At 45.6% G+C, this 18,817-nt stretch overlaps 1 protein-coding gene across 1 annotated transcript in view; it reads left to right on the forward strand.

Annotated features, from left to right (window-relative positions):
- Positions 1-18,817, forward strand: part of LOC115121183 (transmembrane protein 170B-like) — a 41,434-nt gene that overhangs the window by 12,626 nt on the left and 9,991 nt on the right. The window contains exon 2 of the mRNA XM_029650222.2: positions 13,758-13,928. Within this exon, the coding sequence (XP_029506082.1) occupies positions 13,758-13,928 (171 nt within the window). The remainder of the gene's footprint in view (positions 1-13,757; positions 13,929-18,817) is intronic.

Genomic DNA, 18,817 nt, shown 5'->3' on the forward strand with positions numbered 1-18,817 from the left:
CCTTATAGACGGTTTATAAATGCCTTATAGACGGTTTATAAATGCCTTATAGACGGTTTTATAAATGCCTTATAGACGGTTTATAAATGCCTTATAGACGGTTTATAAATGCCTTATAGACGGTTTTATAAATGCCTTATAGACGGTTTATAAATGCCTTATAGACGGTTTATAAATGCCTTATAGACGGTTTATAAATGCCTTATAGACGGTTTTATAAATGCCTTATAGACGGTTTATAAATGCCCTATAGACGGTTTATAAATGCCTTATAGACGGTTTATAAATGCCCTATAGACGGTTTATAAATGCCCTATAGACGGTTTATAAATGCCTTATAGACGGTTTATAAATGCCTTATAGACGGTTTATAAATGCCTTATAGACGGTTTTATAAATGCCTTATAGACGGTTTATAAATGCCCTATAGACGGTTTATAAATGCCCTATAGACGGTTTATAAATGCCCTATAGACGGTTTATAAATGCCCTATAGACGGTTTATAAATGCCTTATAGACGGTTTTATAAATGCCTTATAGACGGTTTATAAATGCCTTATAGACGGTTTATAAATGCCTTATAGACGGTTTTATAAATGCCTTATAGACGGTTTATAAATGCCCTATAGACGGTTTATAAATGCCCTATAGATGGTTTATAAATGCCTTATAGACGGTTTATAAATGCCTTATAGACGGTTTATAAATGCCTTATAGACGGTTTATAAATGCCTTATAGACGGTTTTATAAATGCCTTATAGACGGTTTATAAATGCCCTATAGACGGTTTATAAATGCCTTATAGACGGTTTTATAAATGCCTTATAGACGGTTTATAAATGCCCTATAGACGGTTTATAAATGCCTTATAGACGGTTTATAAATGCCTTATAGACGGTTTATAAATGCCCTATAGACGGTTTATAAATGCCCTATAGACGGTTTTATAAATGCCTTATAGACGGTTTTATAAATGCCTTATAGACGGTTTTATAAATGCCTTATAGACGGTTTATAAATGCCTTATAGACGGTTTTATAAATGCCTTATAGACGGTTTATAAATGCCTTATAGACGGTTTTATAAATGCCTTATAGACGGTTTATAAATGCCTTATAGACGGTTTATAAATGCCTTATAGACGGTTTTATAAATGCCTTATAGACGGTTTTATAAATGCCTTATAGACGGTTTATAAATGCCTTATAGACGGTTTATAAATGCCCTATAGACGGTTTATAAATGCCCTATAGACGGTTTATAAATGCCTTATAGACGGTTTATAAATGCCTTATAGACGGTTTATAAATGCCTTATAGACGGTTTATAAATGCCTTATAGACGGTTTATAAATGCCTTATAGACGGTTTATAAATGCCCTATAGACGGTTTATAAATGCCCTATAGACGGTTTTATAAATGCCTTATAGACGGTTTATAAATGCCCTATAGACGGTTTATAAATGCCCTATAGACGGTTTTATAAATGCCTTATAGACGGTTTATAAATGCCTTATAGACGGTTTTATAAATGCCTTATAGACGGTTTATAAATGCCCTATAGACGGTTTATAAATGCCCTATAGACGGTTTTATAAATGCCTTATAGACGGTTTATAAATGCCTTATAGACGGTTTATAAATGCCTTATAGACGGTTTTATAAATGCCTTATAGACGGTTTTATAAATGCCTTATAGACGGTTTATAAATGCCTTATAGACGGTTTTATAAATGCCTTATAGACGGTTTATAAATGCCTTATAGACGGTTTTATAAATGCCTTATAGACGGTTTATAAATGCCTTATAGACGGTTTTATAAATGCCTTATAGACGGTTTATAAATGCCTTATAGACGGTTTATAAATGCCCTATAGACGGTTTATAAATGCCTTATAGACGGTTTATAAATGCCCTATAGACGGTTTATAAATGCCTTATAGACGGTTTTATAAATGCCTTATAGACGGTTTTATAAATGCCTTATAGACGGTTTATAAATGCCTTATAGACGGTTTATAAATGCCTTATAGACGGTTTTATAAATGCTTATAGACGGTTTATAAATGCCTTATAGACGGTTTATAAATGCCTTATAGACGGTTTATAAATGCCTTATAGACGGTTTTATAAATGCCTTATAGACGGTTTTATAAATGCCCTATAGACGTTTTATAAATGCCCTATAGACGGTTTATAAATGCCCTATAGACGGTTTATAAATGCCTTATAGACGGTTTTATAAATGCCTTATAGACGGTTTTATAAATGCCTTATAGACGGTTTATAAATGCCTTATAGACGGTTTTATGAATGCCTTATAGACGGTTTTATAAATGCCTTATAGACGGTTTATAAATGCCTTATAGACGGTTTTATAAATGCCTTATAGACGGTTTATAAATGCCCTATAGACGGTTTATAAATGCCTTATAGACGGTTTTATAAATGCCTTATAGACGGTTTATAAATGCCTTATAGACGGTTTATAAATGCCTTATAGACGGTTTATAAATGCCTTATAGACGGTTTTATAAATGCCTTATAGACGGTTTTATAAATGCCTTATAGACGGTTTATAAATGCCTTATAGACGGTTTTATAAATGCCTTATAGACGGTTTTATAAATGCCTTATAGACGGTTTATAAATGCCTTATAGTCGGTTTTATAAATGCCTTATAGACGGTTTTATAAATGCCTTATAGACGGTTTATAAATGCCTTATAGACGGTTTTATAAATGCCTTATAGACGGTTTTATAAATGCCTTATAGACGGTTTTATAAATGCCTTATAGACGGTTTTATAAATGCCTTTTAAACATAAACGGTTTTATAAATGCCTTATAGACGGTTTTATAAATGCCTTATAGACGGTTTATAAATGCCTTATAGACGGTTTATAAATGCCTTATAGACGGTTTTATAAATGCCTTATAGACGGTTTATAAATGCCTTATAGACGGTTTATAAATGCCTTATAGACGGTTTTATAAATGCCTTTTAAACATAAACGGTTTTATAAATGCCTTATAGACGGTTTATAAATGCCTTATAGACGGTTTATAAATGCCTTATAGACGGTTTTATAAATGCCTTATAGACGGTTTATAAATGCCTTATAGACGGTTTATAAATGCCTTATAGACGGTTTATAAATGCCTTATAGACGGTTTATAAATGCCTTATAGACGGTTTTATAAATGCCTTATAAACATAAACGGTTTTATAAATGCCTTATAGACGGTTTTATAAATGCCTTATAAACAAACGGTTTTATAAATGCCTTATAGACGGTTTATAAATGCCTTATAAACGGTTTATAAATGCCTTAGAAACGGTTTTATAAATGCCTTATAATAAAGTGTTCCCCCATTCTGTTTAATGCTTGTGTTGACATGCAAGGCCAGCCGGGACCCACCAAATGTTGTAAAAACTGCTGACAGGGGCCCACAGGTCCCTGGTAGGGGATTAGTGGTGTAACGCACATTAATAATCCTACATTCTGCTGACATGGGGGGTTGCATGCCTGAAGATGACACAGCACTTGAACTACTACAGACAACCTTGACTCCTCGACAACCCCTCGTAGCCACACACACACGCACGCACACACGCGCTCACGCGCTCACACACACACACATTCCCATGCAGAGAGTGGTGCTGCTAAGGATCTGTGTCCCAGTGACGTGACAGAGCAGCGGTGTGTGGTTGGCCAGCAGATGCTCAGCTAGCGCCATCCTGTGGACTGTGTGGAATCCTAACGGAGTTGGCTGGCTGTGACGTGACTCTCTGGGCCTGGTATGGCCCTTCTCTCTCCTCTCTATCCTTCCATCTCTCTCTCTCTTTCTGCATCTCTCTCTTTCTGCGTCTCTCTATCTTTCTCCCTACCTGTCTCTCCCTCTCTCTTTCTACTCCTCTCTCTACCTCTCCTTCTTTCTCTGCCTCTCTCTCTCTCTCTCTCTCTCTCTCTCTCTCGCTCTCTCTGCCTCTCCTGTCTCTCTCTCTTTCTCTCTCTTTCTTTCTCTCTTTGACTCTCTGCCTCTGCCTCTCTCTCTAGATCACTCCCTCTCTTTACAGTATCCTGTCCCTGTCTTCCTATGCTGGCCTGCCTCTCCAGTCTGGCCCCACTCCTCTCAATCCATCTCTCTCTCTATACCTCTTTATTTCTCTCTCTCTCTACCTCTCTCTACCTTTCTCATTAAACATTACACTCACAACAGTTTAAACAGATAAATATAGGTTGTATTTACAATGTTATTTGTGCTCCACTGGTTTCCCTTTTCTTATGGGAGACTATCAATGTTTGATATGTGGGTCTGTGTGATCTGTGGGAAATATGTATCTCAAATGTGGTCATAAATTTGGCAGGAGGTCAGGAAGTGTAGCTCAGTTTCCACCTCATTTTGTGGGCAGCGTGCATATAGATAGTCTTCTCTCTCTTCACTCCTGCCTATGGGGGCCTTTCTCAATAGCAAGGCTGTGCTCACTGAGTCTGTACATAGTCTTAATTTTGGGTCAGTCACAGTGGTCAGGTATTCTGCCAATGTGTATTCTATGTTTAGGGCCAGACAGCATTTTAGTTTGCTCTGTTTTTTGGTTGATTCTTTCCTGTGTTCCAAATAGTTATCTTTTTTTTCTTCTCATAATTTGGCTGAGGCTAAATGTGTTTCTGTCCTGGGGCTCTGTGGGGTCTGTTTGTGTTTGTGAACAGATTCCCAAACTAGATGGCTGAGGGGACTCTTCTCTCGGTTCATCCTTCACAACCATAGAGGGCAATGGGTTCAATAACAGATCCTAATGGGGATGTTGAGTTTTATGGCGAACATGTGGAAGAAGGTGCTCTGGTCAGATGAAACCAAAATTGAACTTTTTGGCAACAATGCAAAACGTTATGTTTGGCGTAAAAGTAACACAGCTCATCACCCTGAACCACCATCCCCACTGTCAAACATGGTGGTGGCAGCATCATGGTTTGGGCCTGCTTTTCTTCAGCAGGGACAGGGAAGATGGTTAAAATTGATGGGAAGATGGATGGAGCCAAATACAGGACCATTCTGGAAGAAAACCTGATGGAGTCTGCAAAAGACCTGAGACTGGGACGGAGATTTGTCTTCCAACAAGACAATGATCCAAAACATAAAGCAAAATCTACAATGGAATGGTTTAAAAATAAACATATCCAGGTGTTAGAATGGCCAAGTCAAAGTCCAGACCTGAATCCAATCGAGAATCTGTGGAAAGAACTGAAAACTGCTGTTCACAAATGCTCTCCATCCAACCTCACTGAGCTCGAGCTGTTTTGCAAGGAGGAGTGGGAAAAAAATTCAGTCTCTCGATGTGCAAAACTGATAGAGACATACCCCAAGCGACTTACAGCTGTAATCGCAGCAAAAGGTGGCGCTACAAAGTATTAACTTAAGGGGGCTGAATAATTTTGCACGCCCAATTTTTCAGTTTTTGATTTGTTAAAAAAGTTTGAAATATCCAATAAATGTCGTTCCACTTCATGATTGTGTCCCACTTGTTGTTGATTCTTCACAAAAAAATACAGTTTTATATCTTTATGTTTGAAGCCTGAAATGTGGCAAAAGGTCGCAAAGTTCAAGGGGGCCGAATACTTTCGCAAGGCACTGTATATGTTGAAGAGGGTGGGGCTCCACCAATTTGTAAGTCGCTCTGGATAAGAGCGTCTGCTAAATGACTTAAATGTAAATGTAAATGTGGCTCAAGCTGCATCCCTGTCTCACCCCATGGCCATGTGGAAAGAAATGTGTGTGATTTTTGCCAATTTTAACTGCACACTTGTTGTTTTTGTACATTGATTTTATAATGTCATATGTTTTTCCCCCCAATACCACTTTCCATCAATATGTATAGCAGACCCTTATGCCAAATTGAGTCAAAAGCTTTATTGAAATCATCAAAGTATGAGAGGACTTTGCTTTTGTTTTGTTTGTTTTTCAGTAAGGGTGTGTACATGGTGTGTCGTATGGTATTTTGGTAATTTGACATTTGCTCAGGACACTGTTTTCACTGAGGAAATGTTGGAGTCTGCTGTTGATACTGCAGAGGATTGCTGCTCACACATATTCCATAGTAATCAAATTTGTCTCCACTTTTGTGGATTAGGGTGATCAGGCTAAGGATAATGTTTAAGTTTAAGAGGAGCCCATTTGAATTTGTCGTCTGTATATTTGATCATTTAATTTAGTATACCATCAACACTAGAGGTCGACCGATTATGATTTTTCAACACCGATACCGATTATTGGAGGACCAAAAAAAAGCCAACACCGATTAATCTGCTGATTTGTATTTATTTGTTTGTAATAATGACAATTACAACAATACTAAATGAACACTTATTTTAACTTAATATAATACATCAATAAAAATCCATTTAGCCTCAAATAAATAATGAAACACGTTTAATTTGGTTTAACTTCTTATGGCTGCAATCCCGTTAACGGGAGCGATTTGACAACAACCAGTCAAAGTGTAGGGCTCCATTTTCAAAAAAAAAAAAATCTAATAATTAACATTCCTCAAACATACATGTGTCTCATACCATTTTAAAGCTATTCTCGTTGTTAATCCCACCAAAGTGTCCGATTTCAAATATGCTTTTCAGCAAAAGCCCTACAAACGATTATGTTAGGTCTCCACCAAACCACAATAAGCACAGCCATTTTCCAGCGAAATATAGCATTCACAAAAAGCAGAAATAGAGAGAAAATTAATCACTAACCCTGAATGATCTTCATCAGATGACACTCATAGGACTTCATGTTACACAATACATGCATGTTTTCTTTGATAAAGTTCATATAAAAAAGAGTTTACATTGGCGCGTTAGATTCACTAGTTCCAAAAACATCAAGTGATTTTGCATAGCCACATCGTTTCAACAGAAATACTCATCATAAATGTAGATGATAATAAATCAAATCAAATCAAATGTGATTTGTCACATACACATGGTTAGCAGATGTTAATGCGAGTGTAGCGAAATGCTTGTGCTTCTAGTTCCGACAATGCAGTAATAACCAACGAGTAATCTAGCTAACAATTCCAAAACTACTACCTTATACACACACAAGTGTAAAGGGATAAATATTATGTACATAAAGATATATGAATGAGTGATGGCACAGAGCGGCATAGGCAAGATGCAGTAGATGGTATCGAGTACAGTATATACATATGAGATGAGTATGTAAACAAAGTGGCATAGTTTAAAGTGGCTAGTGATACATGTATTACATAAAGATGCAGTAGATGATATAGAGTACAGTATATACGTATACATATGAGAAATAATGTAGGGTATGTAAACATTATATTAAGTAGCATTGTTTAAAGTGGCTAGTGATGTATTTTACATCAATTCCCATCAATTCCCATTATTAAAGTGGCTGGAGTTGAGTCAGTGTGTTGGCAGCAGCCACTCAATGTTAGTGGTGGCTGTTTAACAGTCTGATGGCCTTGAGATAGAAGCTGTTTTTCAGTTTCTCGGTCCCAGCTTTGATGCACCTGTACTGACCTCGCCTTCTGGATGATAGCGGGGTGAACAGGCAGTGGCTCGGGTGGTTGTTGTCCTTGATGATCTTTATGGCCTTCCTGTGACATCGGGTGGTGTAGGTGTCCTGGAGGGCAGGTAGTTTGCCCCCGGTGATGCGTTGTGCAGACCTCACTACCCTCTGGAGAGCCTTACGGTTGTGGGCGGAGCAGTTGGCGTACCAGGCGGTGATACAGCCCGACAGGATGCTCTCGATTGTGCATCTGTAGAAGTTTGTGAGTGCTTTTGGTGACAAGCCGAATTTCTTCAGCCTCCTGAGGTTGAAGAGGCTCTGCTGCGCCTTCTTCACGATGCTGTCTGTGTGGATGGACCAATTCAGTTTGTCTGTGATGTGTACGCCGAGGAACTTAAAACTTACTACCCTCTCCACTACTGTTCCATCGATGTGGATAGGGGGGTGCTCCCTCTGCTGTTTCCTGAAGTCCACAATCATCTCCTTAGTTTTGTTGACATTGAGTGTGAGGTTATTTTCCTGACACCACACTCCGAGGGCCCTCACCTCCTCCCTGTAGGCCGTCTCGTCGTCATTGGTAATCAAGCCTACCACTGTTGTGTCGTCCGCAAACTTGATTGAGTTGGAGGCGTGCGTGGCCACGCAGTCGTGGGTGAACAGGGAGTACAGGAGAGGGCTCAGAACGCACCCTTGTGGGGCCCCAGTGTTGAGGATCAGCGGGGTGGAGATGTTGTTACCTACCCTCACCACCTGGGGGCGGCCCGTCAGGAAGTCCAGTACCCAGTTGCACATGGCGGGGTCGAGACCCAGGGTCTCGAGCTTGATGACGAGTTTGGAGGGTACTATGGTGTTAAATGCTGAGCTGTAGTCGATGAACAGCATTCTCACATACGTATTCCTCTTGTCCAGATGGGTTAGGGCAGTGTGCAGCGTGGTTATGATTGCATCGTCTGTGGACCTATTTGGGCGGTAAGCAAATTGGAGTGGGTCTAGAGTGTCAGGTAGGGTGGAGGTGATATGGTCCTTGACTAGTCTCTCAAAGCACTTCATGATGACGGAAGTGAGTGCTACGGGGCGGTAGTCGTTTAGCTCAGTTACCTTAGCTTTCTTGGGAACAGGAACAATGGTGGCCCTCTTGAAGCATGTGGGAACAGCAGACTGGGATAGGGGTCGATTGAATATGTCCGTAAACACACCAGCCAGCTGGTCTGCGCATGCTCTGAGGGCGCGGCTTGGGGATGCCGTCTGGGCCTGCAGCCTTGCGAGGGTTAACACGTTTAAATGTTTTACTCACCTCGGCTGCAGTGAAGGAGAGTCCGCATGTTTTGGTTGCGGGCCGTGTCAGTGGCACTGTATTGTCCTCAAAGCGGGCAAAAAAGTTATTTAGTCTGCCTGGGAGCAAGGCATCCTGGTTCGTGACTGGGCTGGTTTTCTTTTTGTAATCCGTGATTGACTGTAGACCCTGCCACATACCTCTTGTGTCTGAGCCGTTGAATTGCGATTCTACTTTGTCTCTATACTGACTCTTAGCTTGTTTGATTGCCTTGCGGAGGGAATAGCTACACTGTTTGTAATACAAGTTATACACATGGAATTATAGATATACCTCTCCTTAATGCAACCGCTGTGTCAGATTTCAAAAAAAGTTTACGGAAAAGGCAACCCATGCAATAATGTGAGACGGAGCTCAGAACAGAAGCCAAATTAGCCGCCATGTTGGAGTCAACAGAAACCATTAAATACATGATAAATGTTTCCTTACCTTTGATGAACTTCATCAGAATGCAGTCCTAGGAATCCCAGGCCCACAATAAATGCTTGATTTGTTCGAAAATGTCTGTTATTTTTGTCCAATTAGCTACTTTGGTTAGCGCATTTGGTAAACAATTCCAAAGTCACAAAGCGCGTCCACTATAACGTGACGAAATGTCAAAAAGTTCCATAACAGTCAGTAGAAACATGTCAAACGATGTACTGAATCAATCTTTAGAATGTTATTTACATATATCTTGAATAACGTTCCAACCAGAGAATTAGAATGACTTCAGATGACCGGTGGAACGCAGGTCCTTCCCCTGTGAACGCGCATGGTGAAAGCATGGTCAACTCGTGGCAGTGGGGACTATTTCCTGTCTCATTCGACCTCCCTTCACATTAGTCATCAGACAAAGTTCTATTGACTGTTGGCATCTAGTGGAAGGCATAGGAAGGGAAAACTCATCCATATCTCGCTGTCATTTCAATGAGAGCTTGAAAGTCTGCCACCCCCAGAAAAAATACAAACAGGAAGTGGAATTTCTCAGGTTTTTGCCTGCAATATGAGTTCTGTTATGCTCACAGACATAATTCAAACAGTTTTAGAAACTTCAGAGTGTTTTCTATCCAATACTAATAATAATATGCATATATTAGCAACTGAGACTGAGGAGCTGGCCGTTTACAATGGGCACCTTTTCATCCAAGCTACTCAATACTGCCCCTGCAGCCATAAAAAGTTAAATAATGCAAAAACAAAGTGTTGGAGAAGTAAAAGTGCAATATGTACCATGTAAAAAAGCTCAGAACATGAGAACATATGAAAGTTGGTGGTTCCTTTTAACATGAGACTTCAATATTCCAAGGTAAGAGGTTTTAGGTTTTAGTCAATATAGTATTTATAGGACTATTTCTCTCTATACCATTTGTATTTCATATACCTTTGACTATTGGTTGTTCTTATAGGCACTATAGTATTGCCAGCGTAACAGTATAGCTCCGTCCCTCTCCTCGCCCCTACCTGGGCTCGAACCAGGAACACATTGACAACAGCCACCCTCGAAGCAGCGTTACCCATCGCTCCACAAAAGCTGCGGCCCTTGCAGAGCAAGGGGAACCACTACTTCAAGGTCTCAGAGCAAGTGACGTTAGAAACGCTATTAGCGCGCACCCCGCTAACTAGCTAGCCATTTCACAGCCATTAGGTTGATAGGCTTGAAGTCATAAACAGCGCTGTGCTTGCGAAGAGCTGCTGGCAAAACGCACGAAAGTGCTGTTTGAATGAATGCTTACGAGCCTGCTGCTGCCTACCATCGCTCAGTCAGACTGCTCTATCAAATCATAGACTTAATTATAACATAACATACAGAAATACGAGCCTTATGTAATTTATATGGTCGAATCTAGAAACTATAATTTTGAAAACAGTGAAATACGGAACCATTCGGTATTTTATCTAACGGGTGGCATCCCTAAGTTTAAATATTCTTGTTACATTGCACAACCTTCAATGTATGTCATAATTACGTACAATTCTGGCAAATTAGTTCGCAATGAGCCAGGCTGCCCAAACTGTTGCATATACCCTGACTCTGCGTGCAATGAACGCAAGAGAAATGACACAATTTCACCTGGTTAATATTGCCTACTAACCTGGATTTCTTTTAGCTAAATATGCAGGTTTAAAAATATATACTTCTGTGTATTGATTTTAAGAAAGGCATTGGTGTTTATGGTTAGTTACAGTCGTCCAACAATTGTGCTTTTTTCGCAAATGCGCTTTTGTTAAATCATCCCCCAGTGTTGCATCGATTATATGCAACGCAGGACACGCTAGATAAACTAGTAATATCAACAACCATGTGTAGTTATAACTAGTGATTATGATTGATTGATTTTGTAAGATAAGTTTAATGCTAGCTAGCAACTTACCTTGGCTTCCACTGCATTCACGTAGCAGGCAGTCTCCTCGTGGAGTGCAACGAGAGGTAGGTGATTATTGCTATCTTTAATAGCTCATTCTAAGTTTAGTAAATTATCATGTTTTAGCACGTGGTTCTTTGTTATATGGCCAAAAGGTTAGAGAAGTGGTTTATCCACACATCTCCATTTTGGATACATAGCTTGTCATGTTGTTGTTTGTTCAGTGCTTTCCAATTCTCCCAAAAGTAATTTGATTCTATGGATTCTTCAATCACATTGAGCTGTTTTCTGTCATACTGTTCCTTCTTATTCTTGGTGTATTTCTGTATTCTTTTAGTGATTCACCATAGTGAAGGCTTAAGCTCAGGTTTTCTCTCTCTCTCTCTCTCTCTCTCTCTCTCTCTCTCTCTCTCTCTCTTTCTACATCACTCTCCCTCGCCCTACAGTTTCCCGTCCTGACCCTTACCTGCCCTGACATAGATAGGGGCTTTATTGTGTCTCGTCTCAACAGTATGAGCTGACTAAGCTGGCTGATCTCTTGAGACCATAGAAGCCAGGCAGCTCAAATGGCCCTATGTCACGTCTCTCTCTCTGCCCAGCATGACAGCTGGCAGCTGGATCGATATCAGAGGCAGAAGGTTGTGGAACAAGGTTAAATGGATATGCTATAGATAACATAGTTCATGTTGACAGCACATTCAGGTCATTGGCACATGTATTAGACATTTAGCAGACAAGCGACTTACAGGAGCAATTAGGGTTAAGTGCCTTACTCGAGGGAACATCGACACATGTTTTACCTAGTTGGCTCGGGGGTTTTAAGCCAGTGACCTTTCAATTACTGGCGCAACGTTCTTAATTTAACTGTCATTTTCTTTGCAGAGGTGCTCTTTGAAGATGCTAGAACAGTCCACGTTTACTTTCCCTCTGCAAACAAAGTGAGTAATGAATAGAAAAATCAGACAACCCCGTGGTCTAAAAGTTGATCTCTTTACCTAGATGGCCTGAGTGGCGCAGCGGTCTAAGGCACTGCATCTAAGTGCAAGGTGTGTCACTGCAGTCCCTGGTTTGAATCAAGGCTGTATCACATCCAGCTGTTTTAGGGAGTCTCACAGGGCAGCGCACAATTGGCCCAGCATTGTTTGGGTTTGGCCAGTGTAGGCTGTCATTGTAAATAAGAATTTGTTCTTAAACTGACTTGCCTAGTAAAATATGTTTGAAGCATTCTGACAAGCAGTCAACACTTCTGGCAGTCAACACTTCTGGCAGTCAACACTTCTGGCAGTCACAGGGAAAACAGCGATTTTAATGGAGATCCCAGTTTTTACGTTCCTACTTTATTTACTTCTCAACTCCTAAATATGCGCGAACGGCCCCATTTTAAACCCAGGGTGTTTAGCATCGGCATGGTTACTGCTCTGAGTGCATAGGGGAGAGTAGGACTAAATGTAACACGGGTCAATTGTAGGGTAACTCGGGGTAAAACTCCCCCCCACCTCAAAATCTTTTTTGGGGGGGAGTGACTCCCCAGCTGCTGTTCTCTGTCTCTCTCAGATATAATAATACAGCTGCTGTTCTCTCTCAGATATAATAATACAGCTGCTGTTCTCTCTCAGATATAATAATACAGCTGCTGTTCTCTCTCAGATATAATAATACAGCTGCTGTTCTCTCTCAGATATAATAATACAGCTGCTGTTCTCTCTCAGATATAATAATACAGCTACTGTTCTCTCTCAGATATAATAATACAGCTACTGTTCTCTCTCAGATATAATAATACAGCTACTGTTCTCTCTCAGATATAATAATACAGCTACTGTTCTCTCTCAGATATAATAATACAGCTACTGTTCTCTCTCAGATATAATAATACAGCTACTGTTCTCTCTCAGATATAATAATACAGCTGCTGTTCTCTCTCAGATATAATAATACAGCTTCTGAGGTTTGACCCGGAACTGCTTCCTGTGGATGTTTGTTCAGAGATGTGTCTTAAACCACATCCTCTGTTTTATATTTAGAGTACGGTGAAGGCCATGTACTCTTAATGCCTTAAAGGGGTTAATAGTTCAATTATGCAAGCTCATCTTTCCTAACCACACCTTTTTCCATTCAGAGACTATGTTATGGTAGGCCTGCAGAGCTGTCTAACTAACCACTCTGTCTCTTTTCCATTCAGAGACTATGTTATGGTAGGCCTGCAGAGCTGTCTAACTAACCACACCTTTTCCCAATCAGAGACTATGTTATGGTAGGCCTGCAGAGCTGTCTAACTAACCACTGGTCTGTGTTTCCATGTTTTTTTATTTAACTAGGCAAGTAAGTTAAGAACAAATTCTTATTTTCAATGACGGCCTAAGAACAGTGGGTTACCTGCCTTGTTCAGGGGCAGAACGACAGGGGCCTTGTCAGCTCAGGGATTCGATCTTGCAACCTTTCGGTTCCCAGTCCAACTCTCTAACCACTAAGCTACCTGCCGCCCATCTCCAGAGCTGTGTCTAACCACTAATCTCTGTCTTTCCTCCCTCTCTCTCTCAGAGATGTGGTACTGGGTGTTCCTGTGGTGTCTCTTCTCCTCTCTCTTGGTCCACGGGGCGATGGGCCTGCTCATGTTGGTCATGTTGCAGCGCCACAAGAGGGGTCGCCTCATCACCTTGGTCCTGGTCAGTCTGGGTTTCCTGACCTCCCTGGTTGGAGGGGTCATCACCAGTGAGTCATTGGAAGATGTTGAGTGTGTGTCTGTCTGTCCCAGCTTATGTATGCCACCCACCTTTTCTGTCTGTCTGTCTGTCTGTCTGTCTGTCTGTCTGTCTGTCTGTCTGTCTGTCTGTCTGTCTGCATGCCCTTTTCCTGTTTGTCTGTCTGTCTGCATTTTGCCTCTCTGTCACCACCCATTCTGTGTCTGTCTGTCGATAGGTCTGTCTGGCGATAGGTCTGTCTGGCGATAGGTCTGTCTGGCTCCTGCCCTCTTTCTGTCTATCGATCTGCATATCTCTCCTTCTGTCTGGCTCCTGCCCTCTTTCTGTCTATCGATCTGCATATCTCTCCATCTGTCTGGCTCCTGCCCTCTTTCTGTCTATCGATCTGCATATCTCTCCGTCTGTCTGGCTCCTGCCCTCTTTCTGTCTATCGATCTGCATATCTCTCCGTCCGTCTGGCTCCTGCCCTCTTTCTGTCTATCGATCTGCATATCTCTCCGTCTGTCTGGCTCCTGCCCTCTTTTTGTCTATCGAGCTGCATATCTCTCCATCTGTCTGGCTCCTGCCCTCTTTCTGTCTATCGATCTGCATATCTCTCCATCTGTCTGGCTCCTGGCCTCTTTCTGTCTATCGATCTGCATATCTCTCCGTCTGTCTGGCTCCTGCCCTCTTTTTGTCTATCGATCTGCATATCTCTCCGTCTGTCTGGCTCCTGCCCTCTTTTTGTCTATCGATCTGCATATCTCTCCGTCTGTCTGGCTCCTGCCCTCTTTCTGTCTATCGATCTGCATATCTCTCCATCTGTCTGGCTCCTGCCCTCTTTCTGTCTATCGATCTGCATATCTCTCCGTCTGTCTGGCTCCTGCCCTCTTTTTGTCTATCGATCTGCATATCTCTCCTTCTGTCTGGCTCCTGCCCTCTTTCTGTCTATCGATCTGCATATCTCTCCGTCTGTCTGGCTCCTGCCCTCTTTTTGTCTATCGATCTGCATATCTCTCCTTCTGTCTGGCTCCTGCCCTCTTTCTGTCTATCGATCTGCATATCTCTCCGTCTGTCTGGCTCCTGCCCTCTTTTTGTCTATCGATCTGCATATCTCTCCGTCTGTCTGGCTCCTGCCCTCTTTTTGTCTATCGATCTGCATATCTCTCCTTCTGTCTGGCTCCTGCCCTCTTTCTGTCTATCGATCTGCATATCTCTCCGTCTGTCTGGCTTTCTATCTAATTGTCCTCTCTACACATGCCCAACATCTTTAGCCCAAATATCATCATTCTGCCTGAAGAGTGGTACATAGTACTGCGTCTATGTGTAAATAGACCTTAGTATCCTAAATGAGTATCTGAAATGGCACCCTATTCCCTACCTAGTACACTACATTTGATCGGGGCCATAGGGCTCTGGTCAAAGCAGTGTGCCTAATACAGATGTTAGATCTTATTTTGACCCAGTTTGCTACAGCAGGAAAATAATCCTGCAGCAACAGGAAATTATTATGTGGATTATAATTCATGTACATTTTTGTAAGGTTGATGCATTTTTCACATGGGAAAATCAAGTCTGAATTTGCAGTGTGGAAATGACAAACTTCAGAAACCTATTTTTAAACCTCAAATACACTACAGGTAAAAAAAAAATCATAAAAGTTATCCTGCAACAGGGTGATCAAATTAAGATCCTACATCTGTAGGTAATAGGGTGCCATTTGGGGCGCTGTTTGTGAGCTACGTGGACTAGGATTGGAGCTCCTGATGACAGGCCAGGATGAAACACTCAATCACAGAGCCAAGCCAAGAATAGAACACACCACTTTGTTATTAATATGGAAGCTCGCAGAGAGAGCAAACTATTGACTGTGCATTGTGTGTACGCTTAAAACAGCTAAAAGCAGGTGCCGTGTTGCAGCAGCAGCAACGCCCTGCCAAGAGTGATAGAAGGTGAGGTTATGTAGTGCTCGACCGGCAACAGTCAGACATCAACAACCTTGAGCCATTTTATAGGCTAATCTCTTCCGGTGTCCCTCGTCTTGACATCGTTGTTTGTTGTTGACTCAAAATAACATTTGTATCTAAAACAAATGTGTATTTTTATTGAACTCAAGACAGTTGGACTTTTGAGACCCTCTTCAGTTCTGACCGTTTCCATGGCGATGGTCCTAATGACGTATAGTGAGAGAGAGGCGGGACTAACTTGTAGGGAGAGAGAGAGAAAGACTGCGTCCTAAATGGTTCCCTATTCCCTACATAGTACACTACACTACATAGTATACAGCAGGTGGCCTAGTGGGGCGGCAGGTGGCCTAGTGGGGCGGCAGGTGGCCTAGTCGGGCGGCAGGTAGCCTAGTGGGGCGGCAGGTGGCCTAGTGGGGCGGCAGGTGGCCTAGGGGGGCGGCAGGTAGCCTAGTGGCAGGTGGCCTAGTGGGGCGGCAGGTAGCCTAGTTGGGCGGCAGGTGGCCTAGTGGGGCGGCAGGTAGCCGAGTGGGGTGGCAGGTGGCCTAGTGGGGCGGCAGGTAGCCTAGTGGCAGGTGGCCTAGTGGGGCGGCAGGTGGCCTAGTGGGGCGGCAGGTGGCCTAGTGGGGCGGCAGGTGGCCTAGTGGGGCGGCAGGTAGCCTAGTGGCAGGTGAACTAGTGGGGCGGGAGGTGGCCTAGTGGGGTGGCAGGTGGCCTAGTGGGGCGGCAGGTGGCCTAGTGGGGCGGCAGGTAGCCTAGTGGGGCGGCAGGTGGCCTAGTGGGGCGGCAGGTGGCCTAGTGGGGCGGCAGGTAGCCTAGTGGGGCGGCAGGTGGCCTAGTGGGGCGGCAGGTGGCCTAGTGGGGCGGCAGGTGGCCTAGTGGGGCGGCAGGTGGCCTAGTGGGGCGGCAGGTGGCCTAGTGGGGCGGCAAGTAGCCTAGTGGCAGTTGGCCTAGTGGGGCTGTAGGTAGCCTAGTGGGGCTGCAGGTGGCCTAGTGGGGCGGCAAGTGGCCTAGTGGGGCGGCAGGTAGCCTAGTGGGGCGGCAGGTGGCCTAGTGGGGAGGCAGGTGGCCTAGTGGGGCGGCAGGTAGCCTAGTGGCAGGTGGCCTAGTGGGGCGGCAGGTGGCCTAGTGGGGCGGCAGGTGGCCTAGTGGGGCGGGAGGTAGCCTAGTGGGGCGGCAGGTGGCCTAGTGGGGCGGCAGGTGGCCTAACGGGGCGGCAGGTAGCCTAGTGGCAGGTGGCCTAGTGGGGCGGCAGGTAGTCTAGTGGGGCGGCAGGTGGCCTAGTTGGGCGGCAGGTGGCCTAGTGGGGCGGCAGGTGGCCTAGTGGGGCGGCAGGTGGCCTAGTGGGGCGGCAGGTGGCTTAGTGGGGCGGCAGGTAGCCTAGTGGCAGGTGGCCTAATGGGGCGGCAGGTGGCCTAGTGGCAGGTGGCCTAGTGGGGCGGCAGGTGGCCTAGTGGGGCGGCAGGTGGCCTAGTGGTGCGGCAGGTGGCCTAGTGGGGCGGCAGGTAGCCTAGTGGCAGGTGGCCTAGTGGGGCGGGAGGTGGCCTAGTGGGGCGGCAGGTGGCCTAGTGGGGCGGCAGGTGGCCTAGTGGGGCGGCAGGTGGCCTAGTGGTGCGGCAGGTGGCCTAGTGGGGCGGCAGGTAGCCTAGTGGCAGGTGGCCTAGTGGGGCGGGAGGTGGCCTAGTGGGGCGGCAGGTGGCCTAGTGGGGCGGCAGGTGGCCTAGTGGGGCGGCAGGTGGCCTAGTGGGGCGGCAGGTGGCCTAGTGGGGCGGCAGGTGGCCTAGTGGGGCGGCAGGTGGCCTAACGGGGCGGCAGGTGGCCTAACGGGGCGGCAGGTGGCCTAGTGGGGCGGCAGGTGGCCTAGTGGGGCGGCAGGTGGCCTAGCGGGGCGGCAGGTGGCCTAACGGGGCGGCAGGTGGCCTAACGGGGAGGCAGGTGGCCTAGTGGCAGGTGGCCTAGTGGGGCGGCAGGTGGCCTAGTGGGGCGGCAGGTGGCCTAGTGGCAGGTGGCCTAGTGGGGCGGCAGGTGGCCTAGTGGGGCGGCAGGTGGCCTAGTGGGGCGGCAGGTGGCCTAGTGGGACGGCAGGTGGCCTAGTGGGGCGGCAGGTGGCCTAACGGGGCGGCAAGTGGCCTAACGGGGCGGCAAGTGGCCTAACGGGGCGGCAAGTGGCCTAACGGGGCGGCAAGTGGCCTAGTGGCTGGTGGCCTAGTGGGGCTGCAGGTGGCCTAGTGGGGCGGCAGGTGGCCTAACGGGGCGGCAGGTGGCCTAACGGGGCGGCAGGTGGCCTAACGGGGCGGCAGGTGGCCTAACGGGGCGGCAGGTGACGGGGCGGCAGGTGGCCTAGTGGCAGGTGGCCTAGTGGGGCTGCAGGTGGCCTAGTGGGGCGGCAGGTGGCCTAGTGGGGCGGCAGGTAGCCTAGTGGCAGGTGGCCTAGTGGGGCGGGAGGTGGCCTAGTGGGGCGGCAGGTGGCCTAGTGGGGGCAGCAGGTGGCCTAGTGGGCGACAGGTGGCCTAGTGGGGCGGGAGGTGGCCTAGTGGGGCGGCAGGTGGCCTAGTGGGGCGGCAGGTGGCCTAATGGGGCGGCAGGTGGCCTAACGGGGCGGCAGGTGGCCTGGGGCGGCAGGGCGGCAGGTGGCCTAGTGGGGCGGCAGGTGGCCTAACGGGGCGGCAGGTGGCCTAGTGGGGCGGCAGGTGGCCTAGTGGGGAGGCAGGTGGCCTAGCGGGGAGGCAGGTGGCCTAGTGGGGAGGCAGGTGGCCTAGTGGCAGGTGGCCTAGTGGGGCGGCAGGTGGCCCAGTGGGGCGGCAGGTGGCCTAGTGGGGCGGCAGGTGGCCTAGTGGCAGGTGGCCTAGTGGGCGGCGGCAGGTGGCCAGTGGGGGCGGCAGGTGGCCTCAGTGGGCGGCAGGTGGCCTAGTGGGGCGGCAGGTGGCCTTGTGGGACGGCAGGTGGCCCAGTGGGA

Source organism: Oncorhynchus nerka, linkage group LG4 (assembly GCF_034236695.1).
Source record: "Oncorhynchus nerka isolate Pitt River linkage group LG4, Oner_Uvic_2.0, whole genome shotgun sequence".
NCBI lineage: Eukaryota > Metazoa > Chordata > Actinopteri > Salmoniformes > Salmonidae > Oncorhynchus > Oncorhynchus nerka.